The 27,288-nt window shown below is 42.7% G+C and overlaps 1 protein-coding gene across 2 annotated transcripts in view; it reads right to left on the bottom strand.

Moving 5' to 3' along the window:
- The window catches only part of SOBP (sine oculis binding protein homolog), a 149,249-nt gene that overhangs the window by 45,895 nt on the left and 76,066 nt on the right, over positions 1–27,288 (bottom strand). The window contains exon 5 of one of the 2 annotated variants that reach the window (XM_053590482.1): positions 5,347–5,442. The exons of the other annotated variant lie outside the window; for it this stretch is intronic. Within the exon in view, the coding sequence (XP_053446457.1) occupies positions 5,347–5,442 (96 nt within the window). The remainder of the gene's footprint in view (positions 1–5,346; positions 5,443–27,288) is intronic. 2 annotated transcript variants of the gene reach the window in all.

The raw sequence follows: 27,288 nt of genomic DNA, 5'->3' as shown, positions 1-27,288 counted from the left end.
CTTCTGGGTCATTTTTATACTTTGGGGGCTACAACAGGAAACTGGTGTACAGTATACTACCTATGCACATGTCATGTGATGTTTTATGTCACATGATTGGAGTTCAAATGTGTCACCGTGATTTTAATTTTCAGCGCCTCTGCTGCCCAGCTATAATATCAAAGCAATATTATACACATTTATATTGACCTGGGGCATAAATATGACTTTCTAGACCAAAAGCATTAAAGGGAGGGTCTTTGGTCAATCACATCTATCGAGTTTCTGATGAAATGTGGCAGTTCCACCTTTTGAGAGTTCTCCTTATATCTCTAGGAAGTAGCAAGAAAGTCCTAAAAATGGCTAATGTATGGTATTATGTGGCTCTCACTACTCTAATTTTGTTTATGTTAGAAATGTTTCATTATATATATATATAAAATGAAATTAATATATATATTTTAATCCATACAAGTACTAGGAATTTCCAGACTCAGTAGGATGGTGTCAGTTATTAAGACCCCTGCAAATTGCCCTGCCTGACTGCTCACCCCTTAGCCTCTGAACACCCTATACTCGGCCAACTTAGATACGTAGTACTAACCCAGGCACAGGCACCTGGCCTGAGGTTCTCCACCTCAACGCCTTTGTTCATGCTTTTTCCTCTGCTTGGAACACCCCCTTCCCTTACATGCCATTTCCAATCATCAAAATCCAACCCAGGCACACCTACGATGCCTCTTACAAGGGTACATGAGAAATTTACTAGGTGTAGAGTATAAATGTCTTAACACAATAACTAAGAAAATGCCGTGAAGGCCATGCTAACCAGTTTGATGAAAACATTTCAAATTGTATATAAAACCAGCACATTGTACCCCATGGTCACTTAATGTACACAGCTATAATTTAATAAAAAAAAAAAATCCAACCCAGCTAAGGCCTAGATCAAAAGTAGCCTCCCTTGTTAAGTCTTCAGTGATCACACATGGAAATAATCTCCTCTTCCTTCGTACTCCAGAATTTTGCTAATACTCTTTTGGGACATAGCTCACTGTGCAATGATAACAATCATGAGTACAAGAAGAATCATCATAACAGCAGCTATCTTGTATTACTATGCTATCATGCTTACTATGTACCTGGCTCTTTAAATACGCCATCAGTTTTGGTCCTTACAGTATTATCTGAGAGCATTGTCTTTTATTAGTATATTCTACAGATAAAGATCTGAAGCTCAGAAAGGTTCCAGAGGTAAAACAGAGACCCACTGTGATTGGATGTAATGTCAGAGACATAACAATAAATTTTAAGCCTTTGTGCCTATGACTCAGTGGCCTTCCTGGTCCTTTAAGTGCAAACTTTTCACTGCATCCAAATTTTACATAACAAATCCTGTCACTAACAGGGGTGCAGCAGAGAAAGATGAAATTTTTCTCACCTCCTTTGGTTGATCTGGAAATCCAAAGGACACAGGTTCCTCAACCCCAGGATGACCATGATATTGTGCAAGCCTCATTTCTGTCCAGGGAAAGCCCTGTGTCTTTTTCTGTGTCCCTATCCCTACCTGTTTTGTCTAGTAGGATGCCTTGTACATAGAAGATGTTCAGTAGCATCTGTTATTTGAACACTGCATCAACATGGGGCATTTCTATTGCCTAAGGACTACATACAACTCATACAATACACCTGTCTGCCTCCACAAGGAAATAAGACAGACAAACCAGCCCACACAAGACCAGCCTAAACATTTCTCCTTCCCATTATCTCTGTTCACAAGCCACAATATTAAAATAGTTTTCATCTTCTCCCTACCCCGGCATTGTAAATGACCAGAAAGAATTCTTCCCTGATGCTATTTTTATTCAGCCTCCCAGCTGTGGGCTCTCTCCTCTTCCCCTGCAAAACTCTCACCCCTAATAGCCTGAGGAAACGCCACAGGGAGTCAGACTTTGTCTAGGTGATGAGTCAGAAATCTGGAACAGAGGGAGACAGGCTGCTCGCTCCCCCAACCCCCCATACACCGTCACTTTCCTTTCTCTTATTTTTCCTTTTAGATTTCCCAAACCTGGTTTTCTTCCCAACCAAATAATACTACATCAGTTGCTGCTATTCTTTGATTGGTCCCAAAGCACAATTCTCAATTTAATCATTATTATTTACTTTCTTCCTGAATGTTCTCTGCACGGGTCCTAAGAAAATTTGGGGAGTGGGCTCCGTAGTCTTTAGTTCTCCTCAAAGCCCTCTCTATAGTCCCCCTTTTTTAGCTATAGGTCCTTCCTCTCCAATGAGTGATTTTATTCCATATTTCTGCAAGGTCTTACTCTTAGTAGGCTTTCAAGAACAAAGAAAGTACTGGCTGATAAGAAAGCGAAAGCTCATAACAAGTTTAAGGTCCTCCTCACTCTAGCTTTTAGCCCAACCTCTGCCATATGAGCACTTTGATAGGGGGAATGAGAAGCCTTCCAGTCCCAAAACAATTAGGCAATAATGATAAAGGGGCCAGCAATGGTGTTGGAATCGAGGGTAAGAGCTAACCCATGGCTGGCTCTAAATATTCTCTTTGCTGGGCTCTTGTAAACCATGTCACTATAGTACTAATACAATATAAATTTCCTATATTTTCTTTTATCAAAAATTGTTTCTTCTGGTGGTAGCGTAGAAATACCAGCAAAATACCCTTGTGTGAGTGTGTATATGTGCCCCCTATCTATGAAAGGGTAGGTAGGGCCAAACTGAATCGTGATACTCGATTGGTACTTGTTTTATCGAATGTCATTCATCTTGACAGCCTTGCATTTTCAAAATTAATAAAAAGCATAAGGAAACTGCTACACAACTACCAACAAAGGAATCTTGGCCACCAAGCTAAATATCTAGTCATCTGTGTTGTACATTAAGTGTGAAGGCACATATCACAGTTTGGAATTTAAATGGAAAAATCAATACCCTACAGGAAATCTACAGTTGCGCAGCAGATTTCTCTATCAGCCAATGCTTTTCTTTGTCAGTGCCTTCTGATCACACATACTTGTGTATTCTAGGCATCGATTTTACTTTTGTTTGGGTTGCTTAATAGTTCTCCCTCTTCCAAGAAGCAGAGGCGGGTGGGGGAGGAAGATGAGGCTGCAGGCAAAGACACTAGATTCAGTAATAAAGGCAATGTCCAGTCTACTTGGCCAGGGTACTTTCTGTCACTGCTTGTGGCCCCAAGGACCAGGCTTCTGGCCACATGCTCCTGATCATCCGGGAGCCCAGAAGCATGCCGCACCCTCAATGTTTTCTCCCCTATGGAGCTCCCATAGTTTCTAAACTGGCTGCTGCTTTTGCTGCAGCAAACCATGCAAAAAGATGGCAGAACCACCCTTAAGCTAAAAAAGCACTTTGGAGCAGACAATCTTGCAATCTTCTCTGACAGATTCTTTACAAATCTGCTCTAAGCTGCGCTAAGAAAACTCCAAGGACTTCCTATTTCTCTCTTATGAATGAACAAATCTTTTTCATATAGAAGCATAACTTCTCAAGGCTTCATAACCAGCCAAACAACATCACTTTTCTCACAGCTGAAAAAAATAAATAAATAAAATTTCTCCTTGGAGAAATAAGCTCATATTTTGTCTTTATTCTCCTATTTCTTCGATCACAAGAACATATGCTGACCGAAAGAAAGCATTTCTAACAGTGACTAGGACAAAAACTGTACCAAATCTCTCAAGACTCCCACCAATACAATATTGCGCTTCAGCACAGCAATGATGAAACATCTATTTTCTCTACAGATAGCTGTAAAAGATGTTCACATGTACGTTTTACTTCTTTCAGTATAAACTGACCACAACCAGGACTCAAGCATGCTCATTTTTCTAATAAATAGAAAAAAATTAAACAAAAGCACATTACTTTTAACAATTTCTGTAAAAAGAAGTAAGCTATTCCCCAAAGCATTCTGATACTAAAACATAGCATAAATGGCCCCTATGCTCTTCTGCTGGATAACAATAGTAATAAAGAGAAACATTAAAACTGAAATGAGCAAAAGGGTTTCCCCAGAACAGGTAATGCTAGCAGGTCTGGGAGTTTAAGAGTTCTGACATAAAATATAAGGTAAGTTAAATTTTCAGGGAAAATTTTGCATTTATAAGCAGCGTATTTGCCTAAGGATTGGTTGATCACAGGACTACACACCCAGAGTGAGTAATGCTATTATAACTGCAGAGTGTAGAGAGGGGAAGGAGTCTCTCTGTTAACACATGACTAGCTAGAATGGCTAAGAACTGTTTTTTTCTCTCCTCTTCTGCTCTTTGGACACTGTTTTTAATGAACAGTTGGTATCAGAGCTAAATCCAAAGACTGCTGCATGTGGGATTTCCTAATGCAGAGACCTGGCAAAGCTGTACTGTATTCGGCCAAAAAACTAAACAGAAATTAGACTACCTCGAAATGTAACAACTAAGCATCCTCATTCTCTCTGAGTGTTTTCATTTAGTTTGGAGCAAATGTTTTGCTTTAATGCCATTGAAAAGAAGAGAACATTTAGGGACAACATAGCTTGATCCCTCATAAAGCTTCATTTTCAAAAGCAGTGTTTGAATCGCTAAATAAATGACAATTCATTCTCTGTTTACTTTAGGTAAACAGAAAATGCATTGCAGAGCACTCATTTTCAAAAGCTAATCAAGAACATTAGGTCCCAACAGATTCATTTAATAGAAATATAATAGGCATTCCTGCTTGCTTTTCATCTTGTCTCACTGCAAATGCTAAAATGAACAGCAAATTAACCCTGGGTTGGAACAGAGTTTCTGTCACAGCTGATATCCTCTCTCTCACGACTCACAAACATCCCTCCATCCTGTCACTGCTTTGACTCCTTCTACAGAGGAGAGACGGGTGAGTTTGGCAACAGAGAGAAGAATGCTTGAATTCTAAAGGGAGTACTGCGTGTCAACTCTGCTATCTTTCCTAGCAGAACAAAATACTACAGTGTTGTCTCCTAAAATAGTGTACAATTAGGACATAGGAAGAGGGGTGAGGGTAGGGCTGGGTTTTCTTCCAAGCTACACATATCCACTGTCTTTATATTTTTAACGTTACTAGCCATTCTCCAAGTGGCTGCTTATAAACTACCATACAAAACAAGCTAATAAAAACAGGGCCATTCAAGCTCTATAATCAGATATAAAAGATTTGCAAACAATTTGAGATCTTATAATGAATATTCAGTGATATCAGAATTAGCATTTAGAACTCTATACAGAAAAATTATAATATTTCATAAATTATGTAATAATGAACAAAGCCTTTCAAAAACTGTTTTCACTGTGCTAAAGTAACATTCTAGACTTGTTGTAAGTATGTTATTCTTACAAGTAGTTCGCAGTTATTCTTGAAGGCAAGCCTTGGAGTTTCCTTAGCATAGTGCTGCTGGGGAAAATTTTCAGCATGTCCATCTTCATCTCTAGCCTGAAGGGAAATATAATGGCCTATTTAGGGACTTACAAATAATGGAAGAAGAAAAAGCTAAAAGCATAACAGCTCAGATCATTAAACAAACGGGAATCCAGAAATAACAACATTATCAAGAAGTTTTGTTTAAATACGCAGTACACCTTTTAGATATCAAAATCTGGGATTTATTTTTCTTTACGTTGTTTAGTTTGAACATGCAAATTCATTGTGGTGTCATAGTTAAAACAATACGAAGCAAACCAAAATCAAATACTTTTGTTGGAAATTATCACCACTTTAGTCTTCTATAGGGCACATGTTCATTGCACAGTTAGGATTATATGACATACATACATGTTTAAACTTTCTGGCATGCTTAAGCAATCTCTAGATAATCCACTTAAAAAATTCTAATAGCAAGGCCATAAGCAATTTGCATAGTTATATTTTGCATTGTAATACTATCAGAGATAAACTGATTCCCCTCCGTTTTTAAATAAAGATCTAAAAGGAGTGATGATCTAGCAAGAACAATGATTTTCCAATCACACATAGTAAAAATATAGATTTAATCAAGAAGCTGCATTAAAAGTTACTGGTTATTTTGATCTACACTGTTAATTAAGAAAGCTGAAGTTTAAATGGTGACATTAACAGAACTCATTAGCAACACTGCTTGCATACCGTCCTCTCTCCCTAATCTCCATCAGTTTGTGGTGTGGAGTGGGAGAGAGGGAGAGGTAGGTGAAAGGGGGCGTGTCTGCAGCACACTCATTAAACCATTCATTTGGGTGACACTTGCACTCCGCTCTGCTCTCATCTCATCTTAGTCCTAACTGCTCTCTCTTTCCTGGCCTCCTGAAATTCACAGCTGAGCTGTCTCCCTCACATATGGCTTGCATATAATTATGCATATTCCATTTTACACTGCATTAAAATGATGAGCTCCTGGCTCCCTGCCAGCTGATTTTAAAAAGCCCCAGTGAAGTAGGAAAAAGGAGAGAAACACAGGGAGAGCCACACAGGAAGCAGCAGGTAGTTCTGTCTGCTGTCTCTTTAGATAAAATGTATGTCTGGCACCAAGGGAACAGCTGAGAACTACCTGTTGTGATGTATGAATTGAGGGGGAGAAAACAATGAGCATATTCTGTGGCATCGCGATGACAATGCTTATGTATTGTTTCTCCTTTAAAGGACCGAAATGTGCCCTGACGGGTGTCACTCACAGCTCCCAGGCCATACTGGGGATTGTCATTTTATAAAGGGATCCACAGCGTGTACAGTTTAGAATGCATTGTTTGTGTCTAATAAAGGCTTCTGCTACTTATCCCAGGGAGGGAAGTAAGATGGAACTTGGAAGTGGAGTGTCATGGTCAATAATATTTGGATTACAAAAAGTTTGTGGGGAAAAGAAATTGCTCTGTTTTCGTTTCATTTTTGAGATTTATGAACATCTCTGGGGTTTGGTGCCTTTTCATTGTGCCTTCCCCGCCCCATCCCCACCCCCACTAAGATTAAAATAAAAATGCAGTTATAGAATTGGCTAGAAAGTGTGTTGCTCACATCCAGTGGCTATCACGGCACTGGGACCAGTGATGTTTCACTCTGCAGTGACATCAGGGTTTAAGCAAATACAGCTCAAATGGGACTCATTTTATTTTTATTTTTTGAGACAGTCTCACTCTATGCCCTGGGCAGAGTGCCGTGCCATCACAGCTCACAGCAACCTCAAACTCTTGGGCTCAAGCCATCCCTTTGCCTCAACCTCTCAAATATCTGGGACTACAGGCTCTCGCCACAAAGCCTGTCCAGTTTTTCTATTTGTAGTAGAGACAGGGTCTTGCTCTTGTTCAGGCTGATCTCCAAATCCTGAGCTCAAGCAATCCACCAGCCTTGGTGTCCCAGAGTGCTAGGATTATAGGCGTGAGCCACCACACCCAGCCCCCAAATGGGACCCATTTTAAATACCAACTGGTAATGGTAGCAGTGAAGCATATAATAAAAGTCAGTCACAAGAGAGCAGTAAGATGCCAGTGGGTGGTGACAATATTAGATTCTTCATTAAAAGTGTTAAGCCATTCCATGAGGTAAAGGTCTCTTAAAGACAGGGACCACGTCTCTGTCATTTTCTCACTCCGCCATGCCCATGGCCTTACTTTTAACAAACATTTAAGAGATGGAAAAATCCCATACACGGATAGTAACTAGACCCTACCATAAACAGCTCTGTAGAAAATGCCACCTCAAAATATGCTAACGTTGGTAGTAGTTTTCTTATATTCCTGAGGCACTATGATGCATATGCTTGGAAAGCCACTTTGCATATAGTTTGCAAGGGCTACTATTTACATATGTATGTCTATATTCAATATATATGTATCTTGTGTATAAATATTCATAAGGTGGAATATGTTTATTATGCATATACTATGTATACACATTCATACACACCAGATGCCTAGGGATATTTTCAACATTAGTGGCAAAAATACATTCATTCCACTTACATGTAAGGTGCACACAGTGTTTTTTTATGTGCTTCAAGGACAAAAACAATCCCATTATCTAAGGTTTAAATGTGCTTCCTCAAAGAAGCCGTAGATTTCATATAAAACCTCATAATTGATGGGGTTAAATAAAGCAGCAGTGGAAGAGAAAAGAGAGGGGGACTGGGGAAACTAGGAAGTGGAGAGAGAAAGCCAGAAATGTGCTTCGTTATTGAACCCTTATGTTCACCTCACATCAAACTCCCAATTCCCTGGGAATGGCCTGCCCTTTGACACCCAACCTGACTCCAGAGCCCAAGAAATTCCAGCCACTTGCTGCATTTCCACCACATGCCACAAAAATGCAAAGGATACAAAGAGCAAAGAGCCCCCAGACTGTCACTCCCGTGTGTACGTGTGTCCACCCATAAGCACTCACACACCCCTCACCAGAGCAATCCTCTCTGCATTCCGAAGTATTTAATGTGCAGCTTCAAATTACTATTATGAGACGATGTAGAATTAAATGCATCCATCAAAGGCAGTAATTCTCTACCATGGCTGCATGTTAGATTCATCTGGGGTAGGTTTATAACATACTGGTGCCAGACTCACCCCCACCCCCAACCCCATGCACATACACGTACCTTTCCAAGATTCTGATTTAATTGGTTCAAAGATACCCTATGGCTTTTTTGTTTTAGTTTTATTTTTTTTTTTATTGTTAAATCATAGCTGTGTACATTAGTGCAATCGCCTGTACCCATTCTAAGATGCACCATAGATGTGGCCCCACCCATTACCCTCCCTCCACCAAAACCTCCCCCCTCCCTTCCCCTTCCTTGGCCCTTTCCCCATAGTCTTGTGCTATAGTTGGGTTATAGTCTTCATGTGAAGGCTATAATTTAGCTTCATAGTAGGGCTGAATACATTGGATACTTTTTCTTCCGTTCCTGAGATACTTTGCTAAGAAGAATATGTTCCAGCTCCATCCATGTAAACATGAAAGAGGTAAAGTCTCCATCTTTCTTTTTGTTTTAGTTTTAGTGTTAGTTTTTTTAGAAAGCTCTCAGGTGATTGTACAACCAGGGCTAAGAACCCCCACTCTTAGGAGGGAACCTACAGGTCTCTAAGAGGTCCTTGCCACAGCCAGCAGAATGTCCTCTAAGCAGGTCTCAGGCCCCTGGAGTGACCATGTGTAATGTCAGGACTGAGCATTCCAAATCCCAAACTCTACAATCCAAAGTGCCTCAAAATACAAACTTTTTGAGCACTAACATGATGATCCAAGGAAATGCTCATTGGGGGAAATGTTCATCGGAGTATTTTGGATTTTGAATTTTCAGATTTGGGATGTTCAACTGGTAAATACCTATAATACGAATATTCCAAAATGCAAAACATCTCTGGTCCTTACAAGCATTTTAGGTAAGGGCTACTCAACCTATAGAATGTGGCCCCTCCAGTGGGTTTTATCCTAAAGATTCAAGAGATCACACAAATTGCTGCTTGTGGGCAAACATTCTCATTATTTGTCTGTTTCTTAGTCTCCTGTATGACAAATAATCTTGGAAGATTATTAAAGGCCTTCCTGAACTTCTCTAACCAAGGCAAATAACTCCGCTGTGTCCTCTCCTGGGCTTCACACCATTGCAGCCTTGCTTCACTGGTGTGATTTACATCTCTCCCACCAGCCACCAGCTTCCTAAGGGTGTCTAGTCTCCCACCATTGTGCCTTCCGCTCCAGCCCCTGCCTGGTGCCCAGTAAGTGCTCTATAAGAATGAGCTTTATCGTTCACAGCAACTTAGTGGCAAAATCCACAGGACCTTCCTTACCCTACATAGAGAATCATTTTAGAATATTTTACAACCTCTTGCATATAGAAGCCAATGCCATATTCCACATCTTCCCCATTTGGGGTTCCAGATAACAGCTTAACAAGGCAAGTGGACAGAGGAAGCTGACCACCTGACCACCTCTATGAGGAGGAGTGTGTGTCACAGAAATTGTTCAGAATCACCATCTCTTGGTAATACCACAAGGTAGACTGACTTTTAGCTGATTTTATTTTTCTTAAATCCATTACAGACAATGCACACTCTAACTGCCTGTCTCAGAGTGGACACCCCACCGCCAGCGCGGGGGATCCACCAGGGCCAGAAGAACTGTATTCATGTCTGCCTTTGCTCTGGAGTGACAAGTTCTGACAGGAGAAGGCACGTCAAGACGCTTCATGACTGACTCACTCCTTGTGTCTTATTCTCAACAGCTTTATTCTGACTAACATGCCAGATATTTATGCCAGCTACAGGGAAAAGCAAATGGGAGACTATTTTTTCTTTTTTGGGTTTTGCTCCAAATGTGATTGACTGTCAGACTAAAGGTGGATTTTTGACCTATTATTCTAAGAAAGCTTCACTTTTTTCCACACGAGGAACAAAAATAAAAATCTTTCACAATTAAACTGAAAGAGGATTTCCCCATTTGGCTGACAGTCACGTATCCCTTTTCAAGTCATGTGAGAAATTTAGACTAATGGCCTCTCTACTTCAGAAACTTCTGGCTTGAACAAACCTTCTCTTTTACCTCTTTCCCTGCAAATCATCACTAATTCACCTCTTTTGATTCTTACAATACAGCAAACTTTAGTTCTCCTTCAAGTAAGTCACTTCTCTTGGGCCAAAGTCTTGGTACCACGTGCATATTTGATCAAAATCAGGGTTCTTTCTTCTCTGGAGAATGCCTTTAGAAAAGGTAGAACGTTCTAGAACCAGCTCCTGCCTACCCCAGAGAAGTGTGATGTTTCTGACTGACTCAATGTGAAGGTTAATGCTGTTGCCATTTAAGTGGAAAGATAATTAGGCTTCAGAGTTCATGCCGCCCCTGTGATGAATGGGAGTTTACACCTGTCATTGTGATTTCAGGACTTCTTTTGAAAACAAGAAAAGACCGCCCAGAATTGGAGGTGGAGAGAGCACTGCGGAGCTTCCAGACTCAGCCTCCCAGCACCGCTGCAGACGTAGCACACGGCAGCTCACACATGTGGTGTCATGACAAGACTAGGGAACATCAAAAATAGTGCATCTCAAAGTTGTGGGACTGATTTTATAGATGAAGAGTCAGAGAGAAAAAAGGGAACATCAATTTTATATTTTATAACTGATTTTTATAGAACTGATTTAATAGAATTTCTTTTCAAAATTCAAGGGAAAAGCACGGGGAACTACTTGTGAAAACTCTTGGAATTTCATTTTATGACATCCCATTTCTGGCCTACCCTCCCCCCACCCCCTTCTCAAATGCACACACACCTTCTCTTGAGGAAGCTCAGAGAGGAAGAAACAGCAACCATCACACACAGCTTTTCAGTGTGCTGTGAACAACCTTGTGAACTTGACCTAAAGGTCAGCAGCCCTGCTTCTGTGTCTTCAATGACCAGACACCTGGAAACTCTGTTCAGCTGGGAGTGACACCCGGAGGTCTTTGCAGTAGCTCCCTGCTGTCCCTGGAGTCAAACACAGTTGTTTGCATCTCAGTGGCCCAAACCCTCTGGCCTGAATCCCAGTTCCCTTCAACTGGGTTTCTGGTCCTTTACTCCCATTTTCTTAGGGTAAAACTAGATTCCATCTCTTCTCACTTCTGGGCGATTCTTGTGCATGTGCATTCTTTGTGCCTCCTCCAGACTGTGGCTCATTTAGGAAGCCATCCACGAACGCTCTCCTGGCCCTCACCAGAGCTCTGCGCCCTCTGTTCTGTATACATTTCCATTCCATCTGAGTACCACATTGTATTATGACCATCAGTGTGTCTGCCTCCTTCGTGAATCAGTGAGGTCCTTGAGTGTGGAAACTGTGTTCTGTTCAGCTTCAAATGTTCACATCCTGAACTAGTGTCTGGCGTAATAGAAAGGCTCCACGAATGAGGAAGTGACTGAATACATGAATGGGTTCTGCCTGAGCAAGAGCAAGAAATTAGCCAGGCGTGGTGGCAGGCACCTGTAGTCCCAGCTACTTAGGAGGCTGAGGCAGGAGGATCGCTTGACTCCAGGAGTTTGAGGTTGCTGTGAGCTAGGGTGATGCCACTGTACTCCAGCCCAGACAACAGAGCATGACTCCATCTCCAAAGGAAAAAAAAAAGGAAGAAAGGGTTCCTATGCTTTAACCCCAGTAAGCGTAATGCTGCTGTGCTTCTGAACCTCAGGAGTTTTCCCCATATCTGAGTCTCAGTAGGGCTCCACCAGAGCTGTGGGATCACACCTGCCTCACACCTAGACCTTCACTGACTATGCCATGCACTTCTGCCCCACACCTGTCCCTTCTATGGGTTAGATGCTAGAGTCTTAGCCTCACTCCTGATTTTATACTCAGTTTGAACTTTGGCCCCACATGTTTTGCTCCTCTAGTCTTTGACTAGCGAATTCTCATCTCCAAAAGTCCATTCCTAGATTAAACAACCAGCTATCTTGTTCCCTATTTCTAATATCTCAGCTTGTCCTTGAATCCTCTACAACAGATATCCCTAAAATATGAATTGTTTCTATGCAAACATGCAAGTCCCTGAACAGAGTGCAGAGAGCTGTGCAGCTCTTGACAGGGTTTGAGCATGCAGCGTAGGAGGAGAGCTCTCTCCCGGACAGCAGACTCCCACCTGGCATAGGCTCCTTTGTTGGATGATGCTGCAGGAGCCCAGCAACATGGCTCTCTGGACCCAGACATTTGCTAAATTCACACTACTAAACTCTGCATCAGGATCCCTTGCCCTCCCTTCCATCTGCTCATCAAAGACTATCTAGGGGGATTCTTGCAGTGGTGCTGTTTCACTGGGTTTTTTTAACACAACGTATGTAAGTTCCCATTTAGCATGTAGGCTAAAAGAGAAGCTGTTTCCCAGAGAAGTTCCTCCTAATTCTCCATCCTCCTTAACCGGCAAGCAGACGGCTTTCTCCGCACCTCTCCAGTCTCCCCTGACAGCTCACACATTTCTGATGGATGACATGGACTTACCTGCTGCCGCTATTTTTTCACTCCATGCAAAGCTTTATTTATATATCATAAATTTTTAATATCCAACTTGGAGTCTTCAAAGAATAATGGTAACAAATATGCAACATGAAGATAATGGGAATCAAATCGTGTTTATGGCCTCCATGAGCATCTCTTTAAATGCTGTCAGGGCAGAGCCCCTCAGCACTGTGCACGTGTGAGGCTACGGGGCTGATCTTCTGCCTGATTAATGGCTGCCCTTCCTCAGGGCCCTAATGGACTGCATGACAGTTACGGCAACAGATTCCACATCAGCCTGAAATACAGCTTCCCCATGAACTAAAATATATCATGCTCATCCCAGCACATTACAACCGTGTCCAGAATAATCAGAGCGGTTGCTAAGTGGTTCTGAAAGTCCTTATTTTTACTTTTTATTTTTAACTCTATTTTTCCTTTACTGGACCAGTCACCCTTCTGTATTTATCTGGCATCGTTCCTGGTCAGGTCACCTGCATGTCTTTGTTTGGTAAGAATTGCTATTTCAAATTGTCTGCAGGTAAGGCCCAGCAGCTAGGGGCACACAGCCCGCTGCTTTCTTATTCATTGCTAAGGTCACAGCACCATCACACCCCAAGCAGTTTCTGATTATCTTGGAACCCTTGATCCACACTGGATTACCCAGGCTCCTCGACTGTGCCCTCCCCCGTGCCCCCCACACACACACACACTCTGCCCACTGCCTACCTTTTGGTTTTCTTGCTATTCATTTGCATCTACTACCCAGGGACCTGTAAGGGGAAACAAAAGGCAGGGAAAAGCAACTGCTTCCACTTTGCTACTGGCTGTCACACATAAAATGCTAAAATAATTGGCCTCATCTAGGCGTTTTGGGTAGTCCTTTAATTCTTGTTCTCTGAAATCACTTGGCATAGGGGATGGGCTCATATCACTTTGTATAGACCTCCCAATGCGTCCGAGAAATCAGAGAAAACGTGAAACAGACAAGGGCAGGAAAGAGATTCCAAGACCCCATCACTAAGGCTGAAAAGGATCCTGACATTATACCCTAACCTACAGGATGTCTGCCCAGAAATAAGCGGCCTCAAAGTGGGTTAGGAAATACTCCTCACTGGATCGGGACATTGCTCTGAAAGTACTGGTAACTAGTAACAACAGCTAACATTTCCACAGCTCTTAGGTATGCACCCAGACATGATTCTAAGGTTTTAAGTGTATTAACCCATTTAATATGCATGCATAACACATACAAAAAAAAAAAAAGACTTATTAGGTAGTTACTATCATTATCTCCATTTTATAAAGGAGGAAACTGGGACACAGAAAGGTTGTGCTCTTTACACAAAATCACACAACTAACAAGTAGCAGAACCAGGATTCAAACCTAGGCAGTCTGGCTCCAGAATCCCTACTCTACACCCTGAAGATTCACAGCCCCTGTGCTAGTGTAAAGTCCATCAGTTGAAAATACTGGTGTCATTAAATCTTTTAAATATATTGTTAAAGGAAGTCTTCATAATTCTTTGGGTTTAGTATTCCAAGATTGAATATATACCAAATATACCAAAGAAATTAGGAAAAGAGGGTATTTAATAACAAATATAACAGAAGTGAAGGGGTCTGCAAAGAGCCCAGGAAAAGAGAGGCAGGGGCAGCACATGCCAGAAGGTCTCTGGCAACAGCCTGAGGGACCTGGTCTTCAAAATTTATAAAATTAATCCTTAAGCCAACTTCTTTAACCTGATTCTTATCAAATAGACTTCAGCTCATTGATTATGACACCTTGGTCCCTCAAGTCCGGAAAAGACTTTCGGTGCAGAACTCACTCAGCTACTCAGATCCTTTTGCAATTTCCTTGGTGAATTTCTAAAAACACCATCTACATATGTATATTTAGTTCTATGAATAATGCTGTGCAGGCTACAAAGGGCAATCGTGTTATCTCCCTTATTCCTGACACCCCACATTGTGACTTTGGTTACCATGAGTCAGCATCAAAGCAGTGGCTATCCTTGGGTGAATGAGTGAAACTGAGTCTGGGTACCTGCCCTGCTGAGAAACCTACCTGCACTGCGGTGATTGTTCAAGGTGGGGCAGAGGGAGTGCCCAAGGCCAGCAGGCCGGCCTCTGCTCCACCCACAATGCCTTCCACTCCTAGGAATGATTAAACAGAGATACAACGACATAGCACCGAACAGGCTGACGGCCAATTAGCTCACTTGGTGGGAGCACACCACCAGAGGTTCAGGGCACGTCCGGGGTGAGTTAGGGGCTCTGTGTCACAGTCACAGAACACACCCTTCATCACAACCTGCCACATCACACTTGTACAGGTCTTGCAAAGGGGAGATAGACACCAGAAAACATGTGAGTGGATGTGGGTGAATTGGTGCATGTCTGTCACTATTTCTGGAAGAAATAGGGCTAAGGACATACAGTAGTGAGGGTGGTCCTGGACAGCCATGAGTCACGAATTGAAACAAATGGTGTCCTTGAATTACTTACTAATTCTGAGGTCAAGGACTATAAATTCTAAACCAACAGCACTACTTGTCAAAGACACGATGTCACAGTTGTCATTTGTAGAAAGGGCTCAGAACTCAAACCAACCTAGCTTTCCTACCTCCTACCCACATAATCAGGGTCTAGACACAAACGGGTTGCCTACAAATTCTCTGGCCACTTCAAATGCTAAGCCTCAGCCCACCCCTTCCCCTAGGTGCCCACCAGCCAGGACAGCAGGCCTACAGATGCTCCAAGGCTGTTCTCAGCCATCACCCGGCACTCTTGTCACTGGTTCCCTACAACTCTATCCTTGAGCCCACTTCTAGCTATGACTCCCAGATCTCAACCCTCACGCTGACACTGCCTTGCCTTGGGCCCTCTGATCTATGCATTTGGCTGGCCAGAGTCTGCTGTCCCCCTTGGATATGGCCATAGTCCTGTCACTCTGGTGCTCACTCCGGGCAGTCACAGAAGGTTTAGAATAAGTATCATGGAATGGTGTGCCCAATTCAATTTGCCTTAAAGATTTCTTTAGGAAGAAATAAATGTGAGTATCATACAATGTTAGTAAAAATCTAAAATCAGCCTGAACGTGAAGAAGAAATCTCAGGACTGAGACACCGTGCCCTACCCACACAAATGTTCTGACCAACATGTAGCGAGTGCCACTGTGATTTAAGCCAGTGGGCACAAGCAAAGGGAAAGATGGGGTAACACATCCTTTGGCTCTTCCCCCAGGGTCTTTCAGAGAGTGAAGTCCAAATCTGATTCTGAACTGGATGGTCCTCCTGATAACTTCAATTTCAATCCATGTGCCACTTAACTGTTAGCAGAGGTACCATGGAGCTTAAAAAGGAAAAAAGTCTAAATTAAACTGTTTTCAAACCCCGCCCACTCTACCTCCTTGTGGTGCCAAATGCAAAGAGGGTGGCAAGGGGGCTTCTTACACTACACCCTCTGCTCAAATGACACTCACTAGAGTCTTAACTTGAAAGCCCAGGCACTCTGCAGATGAAGAATAGAAGTGATAAAGGGTAGAATTGTTTCATGTTTAAACAGGGGATGGTCATTTCAGCAGAAGTTGCCTGGGGGTTAGGAACAGGACTGTGAAAGCCCACAGCTGAGTATCAAGTCAAGATCCATTTCTGGATCTTTAGGTGTTTTGCTCTTCTGTCACCCTGTCTATTATTATCACTATTAACTATTATTATATCTCCAGGAGGTATATTTGGGGGTCAAAGCTCAGGGGAGGGAAGATAAAAAGTGGCCTGGGTTTCCACCACCTCTCCTTCCCCAGTGTAAGCTGAGAACAGTAACATGTGGTTCTGCCTGCACAGTCAGCAGCCTGGCTCCTTCTGTCTGTTCCATTCTTTCCCTCCCTGACCCTTTCTAATAACCCAAATTTCCAAACTATGCCAATTCCTCTCAACTCTGGTATCTCAGCTGCCCAGTGCTGCCCTACCTGGCATCCCAGAGATGACCGGGAACCCACTCAAAGGAGGGTCCCAAACCAATGACTAGGGAGGGCATCCCTACTTCTAGAACCTTCCAACTCAATGACTGCTTCCTGGGAGCTGTCATCAGGAACAAAAGGAAAAAACTTGACATAGAAGTCACTTTGACAATGATGATAAGATTTAATGATGATTCGGTGCCAGATGCTGTGCTAAGCATTCTACAGACTTTGGCTCATTAAACTTTCCCAGACCTTTAGGAAGTCTCCATTACTGTACAACCTCCATTTGTACAACTGAAATGTGGAGAAGTCAAGTTACTTGTCTAAGGCCAAAGAGCTGAGAAAGACAAAACTGGGTTCTGACCACAGCTGTCAGGACAGCAGGCGCAGCTTCTGGGCTCCCTCAACACACTGGCTGCTCCACGGGAGCTGGCCGGGATGAGCAGAAGAAACTGCAGCTATTACTAGAAGGCAGAGCAGTCACGGCACAAATGTGCATGTCCCTGTGTGTCCTCGTGGGAGAGAGGGAAAACTTGCCCTCTGGTTGCTCCCCTTCATGGTGCCCAACACAGCTCAAATGCAAGCATGGTGGAGGGGGCCAGCCCCGCATCAAGGGCCTGAGGGCCAGCCGAGAACTTGAGTGGGCCCCAACGCAGACCCCATCAGGACGGATGGAAACGGCCTCTCCAAGTGTTCTGCACTCGAGGTACAGGACAGAGAGGCAAGATCGGGGACTACAGATGGAAACGGAAGTGGGGTGAGGAGTGCCACGTGTCATCATGAGAAACCCTGCACGGGGGCACAGGGACAAGGAAGGAGACATCCCTGAAGGCGACAGACTTCTCACAGGAAGCCCATTCGTTTTGAAATCTCTTATGTTTCAGTAACACTTGCATACTCCACAAACTAAAGAGTATGGAAACTTTAACAAATCAAGGTGAGAGTAAGAGCTCAAATCTTTTTTCAGGTTCTAGATAAATTAAGACATGTTTTCAGCCAGGGCACAGTGGCTCACACCTGCAATCCCAGCACTTTGGGAGGACAAGAGGATCACTTGAGGCCAGGAGTTTGAGGCCAGCCTGAAAACATAGCAAGACCCTGTGAGGTGAGGTGGGAAGGGAAGGAAAGGGAAGGAAGGAAAAGGAAGGGAAGGGGAAAGGGAAGGGAGGGGAGGAGAGGAGAGGAGAGATGCTTTCAAGGACATAGGACTCTAGATTCATAAACTTTTCCCTGTGGTTCTTACCTAATCATATACTAAAAGAAAATACTAAATAGAGGAAAATACTAACAGAGGAATAAAAATTATCACTTGAAAAATTATTAACCATCCTTTCTTAATAAAAACAAGCAGTGTTTACACACAAAGTACTCCAGTGTAATAAATAAATTTCATTCATTTCTTTGTCTTAAGGTACCTTGGCCTTTGAATTTCAAAAATGTCTTGCCCAATACCATAAACTATAGGATACACTACTTTATACCAAGCCACAAGTTGTGGCATAGTGACCTCACGAAAAGCACACAGCAGGAGCAAGGGCACTTCTCTTAGGCCCACATACCTTCATTCATTTGCTCATCATTTCTTGAGCATGTTGTCTGTGCCTGGCAGTTGTAGGTAACTGAATAACTAAGCATCTAAAATGAACTGTAGGGCGGTGTCCATAGCTCAGTGGGTAGGGCGCCAGTTACATACACCAAGGCTGGCAGGTTCAAACCCAGCCCAGGCCAGCTAGAACAACAATGACAACTACTGCAACAACAACAACAAAAATAGCCGGGCATTGTAGTGGGCGCCTGTAGTCCCAGCTACTTGGGAGGCTGAGGCAAGAGAATCACTTACGCCCAGGAGTTTGAGGTTGTTGTGAGCTATGATACCAAGGCACTCTACCTAGAGCGACAGCTTGAGACTCTGTCTCAAAAATAATAATAATAAATGAACTGTAATCAGCCTATGTGTTCAACACATTATATATTTTTTAAGTTCAGTGTAAGGGCTGTAAAGCAAATGGCCCCTTGCCAAGGTCTATTCATACACAATTTATCGTGTCAACTATCATATATTAATATCTTATTTAAAGTTTAGAGTTTTAAATAATTATAATTTTTAAAGGTAAATAAAAATCAACTACAAAAGGCAAGAAGTAGGAAATATTCTTGTAAGCAGATAAGAATTATAAAGAAGTAAAATGGAAGAAAAAGTGAGAACAAATTCTTAAAGGCTTAGCATCCCAAGTGCCACTGCGTTGAGGACCTTAGTACAGAAAGGGGTGAGAAGGGCGCTTGGTGCCCTACCAACCTGAGTTTGATTCCTGATGTCACCACTGATGGTGGGGGGGAGGACCTGAACACCAGAGAAATGGGGGTGGAGAGAAACATCCCATTCAGAAACTGGTCGCAAGGATTGAAAGAGCCAATCCATCAATATCTGGCACAGTGCCCCACACAATGCCTGGCACAGAATAAGTACTCAATATATGACAGTTATATAAATTTCACAAATCTGCCTTCTTTGCTTGAGACTAAAACTCAGTTGGCAGGAAGGCAATATGGACTCAGTATCCTTTCTTATCATTAAAGTCTTAATTAAAATTAACTTGCAGGAAGTTATGACAATATGCTCAGTGGTCAAAAGCAAATGCCAATCACAAGACACTGGTGAAGGTGTGAGGAATTTAAAAACTCAGACAGGCACCCACTCATCAGCCAACATCTACACAACTATGATACTTACCGCCCACTTACATCTCTCTTCCACCATCTGACCACACGTTTTGCTCCCTGCAACTAAGGCATCGTGCTGCTTTCTTTTTATCTGTCCCCCCTTTGTAGGTTTCCTGAGCAGCATCTTCCCACCTACTGAGAGGCTCCCAGGTGAGCAGCACGGGGTCCATGAGAATCGCCGACTTCACAGCCTCTACCCCACCTCTGCCAAAGAACTCATCCAAGATTTTAGTGCTAGACCCCGTGATCATCATTCACATTAACACTTTTTATTCCTTATTTTCCAGCTACTAACTTTGCCCTGTACAAACTTTGTTTCTAATTCAAGAACAGAGGACACCTTTATCATTTGTTGATTTAAGTGTTCAGCAGAGCTTGGGCGCACATACATCGCAATCCACATGCTCTTTCCAAGCTGAATATCCTCACCAAAGACAGAGGGGAGCAGAGAAAATAAACACGGGAGAATTCCAGAACAATCTGATATTTGGCTCACCATTTTCAAAAAGTGTCCAAATTAGTGGGTATTATTTTCTTACTCAAAAGGCTAGGGCTTTTCTTTTCACTAACTACTATAGAATTTATGAGGTCCCTGTTCATTTTAGAAGTCAGTTCAAAATTGCTGTCTTTGAGGTTTGGTTTTTTTTAAATGTGTTCATCCCTATCTTTCTGACGCATCATCTCTTATTTATAATCCTTAGACATAATTCTTCATCACCTGGTAATTTCTTCTGCATAAGTAAGAGCCCTTCTCCCTTAGTCAGCTGTGCAACCTGAAAAGCTTTCTTCTATTTTACTGATGTATTTCATCTTACAGTAAAATGTCCTCCTGGTGCAAAACATCTTCATTTCTATTTCTCCCCACCCCTTCCCTTGTCGCAGGAAGCTGCTCCACAGGTACCATACAATGTTATGCTCTTTTGTTTCTTTATACCACATCCTGCCTTCCTGTGCTCTAGGATCTGATGCCTACAAGGATATAATCAAAATGAAATTGTATTAGTTTAGATTAGCATCTGTGGCAGCAATTCCTATAAATGATACAGACAAGGCAGTAGCTATAATGTCTGTCTCATTTCAAGGTAAAAATGAAAAATGACATCTTTGATGGAAAAGACTCCACGGAGACCCAGGCAGAAACAAGGCCTGTTCCTCCGCTCACAGACAGTTCTCTTTGCCGTCATATGGCTGACAGGTGTGTAATCATGTTCCTTAGTCACAGTTTGTGTTGAAATAACCAATTACCCAATGAATGAGAATTGAGCTCCACCACTGCAAAGTGATGATGTGTCATCCAAAGCACAGGCTCTAAAAGGAGGCTCTGACTGGGCTTCTCCTTAGCCAAGGATACTCTCCAAGGCTGCAAGAAGCCTCTCCGGTTCTACCATGAATTTTATAAAATGCAGGATATTTCTCCTTTGGTCCCTCTCCTTTAGCAATGGAGATGCCAACAGAGCCACCATGGACAGGTTTCTTGGGCAGCATCAGTTCTATCATTTCCTGTCCTTGACCTTTCAAGAATACATCACCCTCACCTCTCACAGAGCACCGCTTGGCACAGCTGTCTCTCCACCCACCCAGATTTCCATGTGCCATCTTTCCCCTGCATCTTTCCATCACTGTCTACATCATCTTCCACCAGACCCCAGGGGCAAAGGGTAATGCTGCAATCCAAGAGCCCCACCATTCCAAGTGTGTCCTTGACAGGAAGGAATTCTTCAGATCCACTCTTCAGGAAAGGTATGGTGTCATGTAAATAGCCTCTAGGTTGTGGATACAGTCAAGAGCAGCAAATCCTTTAGCATTCATGAAAAACATAGGCACGAAATCCCACTTTCTATTGGGTCAAAGGTTATTTGTTGGGGGAGAAAGCCTGAAAGCAACTCAAGTAAAGTCAAGGAAGAAAGTTAAGATGTTGACTTATTTACAGTGGATCAATTATGGCCAGAGTATAATCCTAGTGCTCTGGGAGGCCAAAATGGGAGAATCACTTGAGCTTAGGAGTTCAAGACCAGCCTAAGCAAGAGTGAGACCCTGTCTCTACTAAAAATAGGAAAGTTATCTAGGTATTGTGGTGGGTGCCTATAGTCCCAGCTACTTGGGAGGCTGAGACAGGAGGATCACTTGAACCCAGGAGTTGGAGGTTGCTGTGAGGTAGGCTGACCCCTCAGCACTCTAGCCTAGGCCAACAGAGTGAGACTCTCTCTCTCAAAAAAACAATTGATTATAATAGCATGGTTATCGCACTTAATGGGGATCTTCATTAAACATAAACCAACCTCTGCTCTTTGTCAGACACGCCCTCTTGCCCCCACAGTACGGGGGCCGTACCTCCCAGTCTGGTGGCTGAAAGAGCTAAAGGACAAGTGGCAGGACATTGCTGCACTGAGGTTTTGTTTCCCATCTACAAAGAAGGGCTAGTACTTGTTATCTACACCTGACTCAAAGACGGAGTAGTTATAACCACCAGGTAACATCAACAGTACAACTCAACAAAGGATTTTGAGTTGTGTGTCCACTGACATGTTCTGGTCCAAAATATCATGTCTCGAACAAACCCTACATAAAGCAGGTGGCGATTCCAATTTTATACAACAAGTATCAAAGCAAAAATTTCTTAAATTGGCTTCTTTAGGCTAAAAGATTTGAGGAGATTAAAGATAGATTCAAAGAGGTGAGTGGAAAGTACAATTCTTTTATTCACTCTTTTTCTTCTCATAAAGAAAAATGTTCCACTGGAACATTTACCTACAAAGAGTGGACCCATATTACTTTCCTATAAAAATGCTTGGTAAGCTACACTTGGCAGGAGCTGAAGGACAATATGTTTACAGAGAAGAAAAAAACATCAACTGATTCTTCCTTGTGTCATTCCTCTGTAACCGAAGAGTTTTTTAACCACAGTCTTGCTGTCTTCATTTGCGCAAGTGATAATCAGCCCCTCGTCTCTCCTACAGGAAGGGAAATTGGGACTCCACACTTGCCTTAACTATAGTTGGCATCACAGGCCCAGGCTGAGGGAGCAGGATGAGATTCACACTGTGTAAAGGTAAGTGGAAAATGGTGTGAGAGACAGGCTGAAAAGGGGCACAAGAACTCAGGCAGCTGTGCGCAAGGGTCCCCTCCCAAGGTGGGGCAGGGCTTGGTGCTGCATTATGTATGGGGTGTCTCTCCTCCACTTATGCATGTGCTCCTGGAAATTTTGGCAGTGGCACCTCGAGTGAAAAGCACACTACTTTGCACATATGGTGGAAAGAGTCTTGTGCATCAGTTGAATGCATACTGTACTACATACACATTCTGTTTTATCTCCGGGCCCAGCCGTGCTGCAAACGCTTGCAAATTGGGAAGCCTTCTGTGCAGTAAAAATACGGACAGGAGAAGCTAGACTGTGACTTATAAGATGCAACACTAGCCAAAAAAGCCAAAGTAACGGAAAAGTTAAGGCGTGTGCTGCATACTCACTGCAACAAAGGCAGCTCTGGAAGCGGGGGGACTCGCAGCTAGCCTTTATTTCATCCCCATCATCCTGTGATAGAAAGCCCAGTGAATCAATGAATGGGCTTTCCCTTCCCAAACACCTTCTCCTCTGGGAACCTCTGTCTGCACCCACCGCTGCATTATCTTTTAGAATGTTTGACATTTACATGAAAAAACAACTTCAGTGAAATTTCTCAGATTGGCTTCGGCCCAGGATAGTGATGAAGTTGTTATTTTTGTCCTCTCCTCCTGAAGTCTTCAGCCTCCTGATCAGCAGTGGGATCCTGCCCTTTTTTGAGAGTCACCAGCATCATTTTCACTTCCTAAGTGTTTCTAAAGCAAAATCTGATACCTGCTCAGGACTCAGATCTCCCTGTATATTTGGGATACAAAAGGGGCAAAGTGGTGGATTGTTCTGACCTTTCTTCCTTTACCTGACCCCTAAATAATGATTTTTAAAATAACTCAACAAAACTGTTCCCTAGGTAAGGAGAGTGATATACAAATCCTTTCTGACTTCAAATCGCAGGCCTCCCTTTCTTTTCTATTAGCCTCATATATGTTAGGGGAAAAAGTATAGACGTTTAATGATTTCATTAATAAATGAAGACAATTTTATCATAGTCAAAACATGAAGGTTTCCATTACTCTTTTTCAGCTTGCTGGGTAAGGTCTCCTGGCTTCACAAATGCAGAAACCAGGCACAAGAGCACAGAATAAGAATTATGATACAGGATTCTTCACAAGATAAGGACTGGTTAAAGCACAAAAGAAAAAGGGCAGAGGACAGCCAGAGTAATATCCACTAGTGTCCCAACCATCTGCTAGCAGCTCCTTCTTACTGAAGGACCCATCTCTCCCCTCCAATACCTTTTGTCTGATGCAACATCATTAGAGGTTGCAAAAAAGCACTAGGCTTAATAATGCTGAGGTGTGTGCTGCACCTAATCTATTTGAGGTGTACATTCATGATTTCGTGTCCATGTTATTTAGAATCATATACTCTCATAAATGTTAGGAGTGATGAGCGTTAACCCCAAAGTGGTGGGAAGCTCAGAGCTGCCTGAGGCAAGCTTTGGCTCATTTGAGTCAGTTGTTCATTTTCAATATGGTTTTAGTTTGTCAAATTGCTGGAAACAACAAAATACACATTTAAAAGATTGTGTTTTATAAGGATTCCACAGGCAACTTTACCGCACTGAGCATTGTTCAGGTTTATTTTTCTTTGTTTCATTTTTGTGGCTGCTTTTTAAAAAAATCAGTTAAAATATGCCCAAAATATAATAAAGTCAAAGATTAGAAGTGACTCTTGCCACTTGATTCTATTAACAATGGTGTGTTATAATTATTACTGGTACGTCTGAAATTCTTAATGGAGCTTTCTAAGCAGTATATATAAAAACTAAGGGAAAGAAATATTACATAGTTGGATCAAGTCTCAGGTTCTTAAAATGGACCTTTTAACAAGGTCACAAGGGAACCAGCCAGTATCTGTAAATACAGCCCCTCCTTCCACTCACCTACTCTGGAGCCAGAGAAGGTGGACTGGGGGAGAACCGCTGGCTCCTTTCAGAGTCCCATTTTTAGTTCTCCCTCTGGAAGCTCCCTTGCATGCTGGAGACTCCGGGGGCAGACACATCTTCAGGATCACAGCTCACCTCTGCGTGAGCAGCCACTTCCTACCTTGGGTCCTTCCTTAGTCAAAGAATGACTTCCTCAAAGTTACTGAGCATTTCAAATACTATTATTTTATTTTGTATCATCCAAAATTCCTGCATATTTTGCCAACCAAATTCTGGAACTGGATTGCATTTTAATACAGAGTATATTTAATCATTAACCAAGGCTCTTCCCAGAAGAACTTCTTCTGGTATTCTGAATTCAACTCATTTTATCAAACAGAATGTCAACAATGGGAATTACGGGAAACACACACATAAGATCTGATTGCTTCTCTCAAGGATTCTCTATCTGATTAAGATTAGATATATACACATTGAAGGAAAATAAAAGAAATAAGTGGCAGGTGCCTGTTTAATATGTGCCCTACTGGCCAAGCCAATGAGAAAGAGCAATCTATCCTCTTAGCTGGAGTGGCCAGAAGGAGATGGGATTTTAGCTGAGTCCTGTAGAAAGGATTTCAATGGGATTTTTAGTCACCTTTAAGGATATGTCCATCTTTCAGTTTCTCACTCAAGGAGCAAAACTTAAAAGGAGGGAAATGAATTCTGGATTTTTTTATCAAAACCACAAATCTGGTTGTGGCTTAGTAAGCCCTATACTTGTATAGTCTTCCTAATGTGTTCTCTGCCATTTCTTATTTTCTTTCAAGTTGTGGTCATTTTTTTCCATATAAATAGGAAAAGCATGAGAAAGTGAGTCCTCTTAAAACAAGAAAGACTCAGAGCTTTTGATCACCCTGGATATCTAGCACAGTGCTTGATACAAGAGCTCAATAAATGTTGAGCAGTGGACTTGAGAGGCAAGCAGGTGTCTGAGTGCCATTCCCTTTGTAAGGGGCAGATAGCCATGGGTTCTACCACATGACCTAGTCTGAGCGAACTTGGACCATGGTTGGACCTATGAGCAGATAAGAAGCCCAGCAACCCTGACATGGCCTGTTGCAAAAAGATTAACTGATTCAACCAGATTCCCTCCCTCAGGTATGTGAACTAGACTATATCAAGACTGCAGCAGATCACAATGTGAGCTGGACCAAAGGGTCCCAATGTTGAGAGGCACTGCAGAGGCTGTGATGGATCTGTAAGTACCACCATGATGCAGACCAGGAAATAGGAGGAAGCAAAGAAAGATGGTCTGGCCCACAGCAAGAAAAAGATGAAGCAGAGAGCCAAAGAAAATCAGAGATACTGTGAGCGAGGCAGAGTGAAGAGAAGCCAAGCCAAAGCTGCCTCAGTTCTCACTGCTTTCTGGTTCCAATTCCAGCCCCCTTTCCTGAAGAGCCTGGCTAAAATATACAGTTACGTCTTCTGTCTTCAACTTAACTCCACTCTCTTCCCTTTCAAAAGTCTTGATGCAAGCTGGGCACGGTGGCTTACACCTGTAATCCCAGCACTCTGGGAGCCTGAGGCAGGTGGATTGCTTGAACTCAGGAGTTTGAGACTAATCTGAGCAAGAGCCAGACCTCATTTCTACTAAAAATAGAAAAACTAGCTTGGCATTGTGGCAGGAGCCTGTAGTCTCACCTACTGGGGAGGCTGAGGCAGGAGGAACTCTTGAGCCCAAGATTTTGAAGATTGCTATGAGCTACAACTCCCCAGCATTCTACCCAGGGCAAAAGAAAAAAGTCTTGATGCGTGTTTTCTCCCCGACCCCCATGGCATGGAGAAGGGGCTACTAGACAGCCTATAAGGATGAACAAACACGGGGATTTCAAAACCATCAAGTGTGTCATCCCGAACCTCCATCACCTGCTCAGCCAGGTGGCCGGGGCACTGCATTAAATTTTAGAAAGGGGGAACACATGGGTGAGAAGGGTGTTTGTTTTGCTTTGCAGGAGAAGATGGCAGTGTTAAAGAGCAGAATGAGGTTACCCGTTTTCCCTCATCACCTGAAATCTCCACTCAGTGTGTGGATTGGACAATGTTGTCTGTTCAGTGAAGAGTGGAGTCTGAGTGGATTCTATTTTTGATGGAAAATCGGCCAATTCGTTCACAACCTTTCACCCTTCGGGGTGTCTGTCATTTCTAATCTCTAAGAGTGGCAGATGTCAGCTCCCTTAGCAAGGGACAAATTTTTAAAATCTGTTTGTACACATAAGCTGACACAAACTGAGCTGGAATCCACTGGGGGAAAGTCCAACATTATGCTCGAAGGAACTGGAGAACGTGGCTTCACGGCTGTCCCTGCACAGTGGGGGTGGGGGTGGCGGAGGCCAGGATGCCTTCCCATTCTATTTATTGCCTTTTGTACTCCCCAGAATGTTCCTGATCACAGAAGTGGAAGGTGCAAAGACTGGCCAATTAATCCAAATGCTCAGATGACTTTTACGTTCATTTTGATTTTTCAGTCTCTTTGGCTAATCCTTAGGGATTAGGTGCATACTCTATAATGTAATGGAATCTTGGTTTGGGCATGTTTTTTTCCAGTTAATTTTTACTCTTTCCACTCTTCTCTGGATACCTGCACAGTAGTGGCCCAAGTCCAACAAAGTGCTAAGGAGTTGAGAGTCACTCTCTAGAACTCTGT

The sequence above is a fragment of the Nycticebus coucang genome, chromosome 5, assembly GCF_027406575.1.
Source record: "Nycticebus coucang isolate mNycCou1 chromosome 5, mNycCou1.pri, whole genome shotgun sequence".
In the NCBI taxonomy this organism is placed as follows: domain Eukaryota; kingdom Metazoa; phylum Chordata; class Mammalia; order Primates; family Lorisidae; genus Nycticebus; species Nycticebus coucang.
This window is presented reverse-complemented; position numbering and strand designations above follow the sequence as displayed.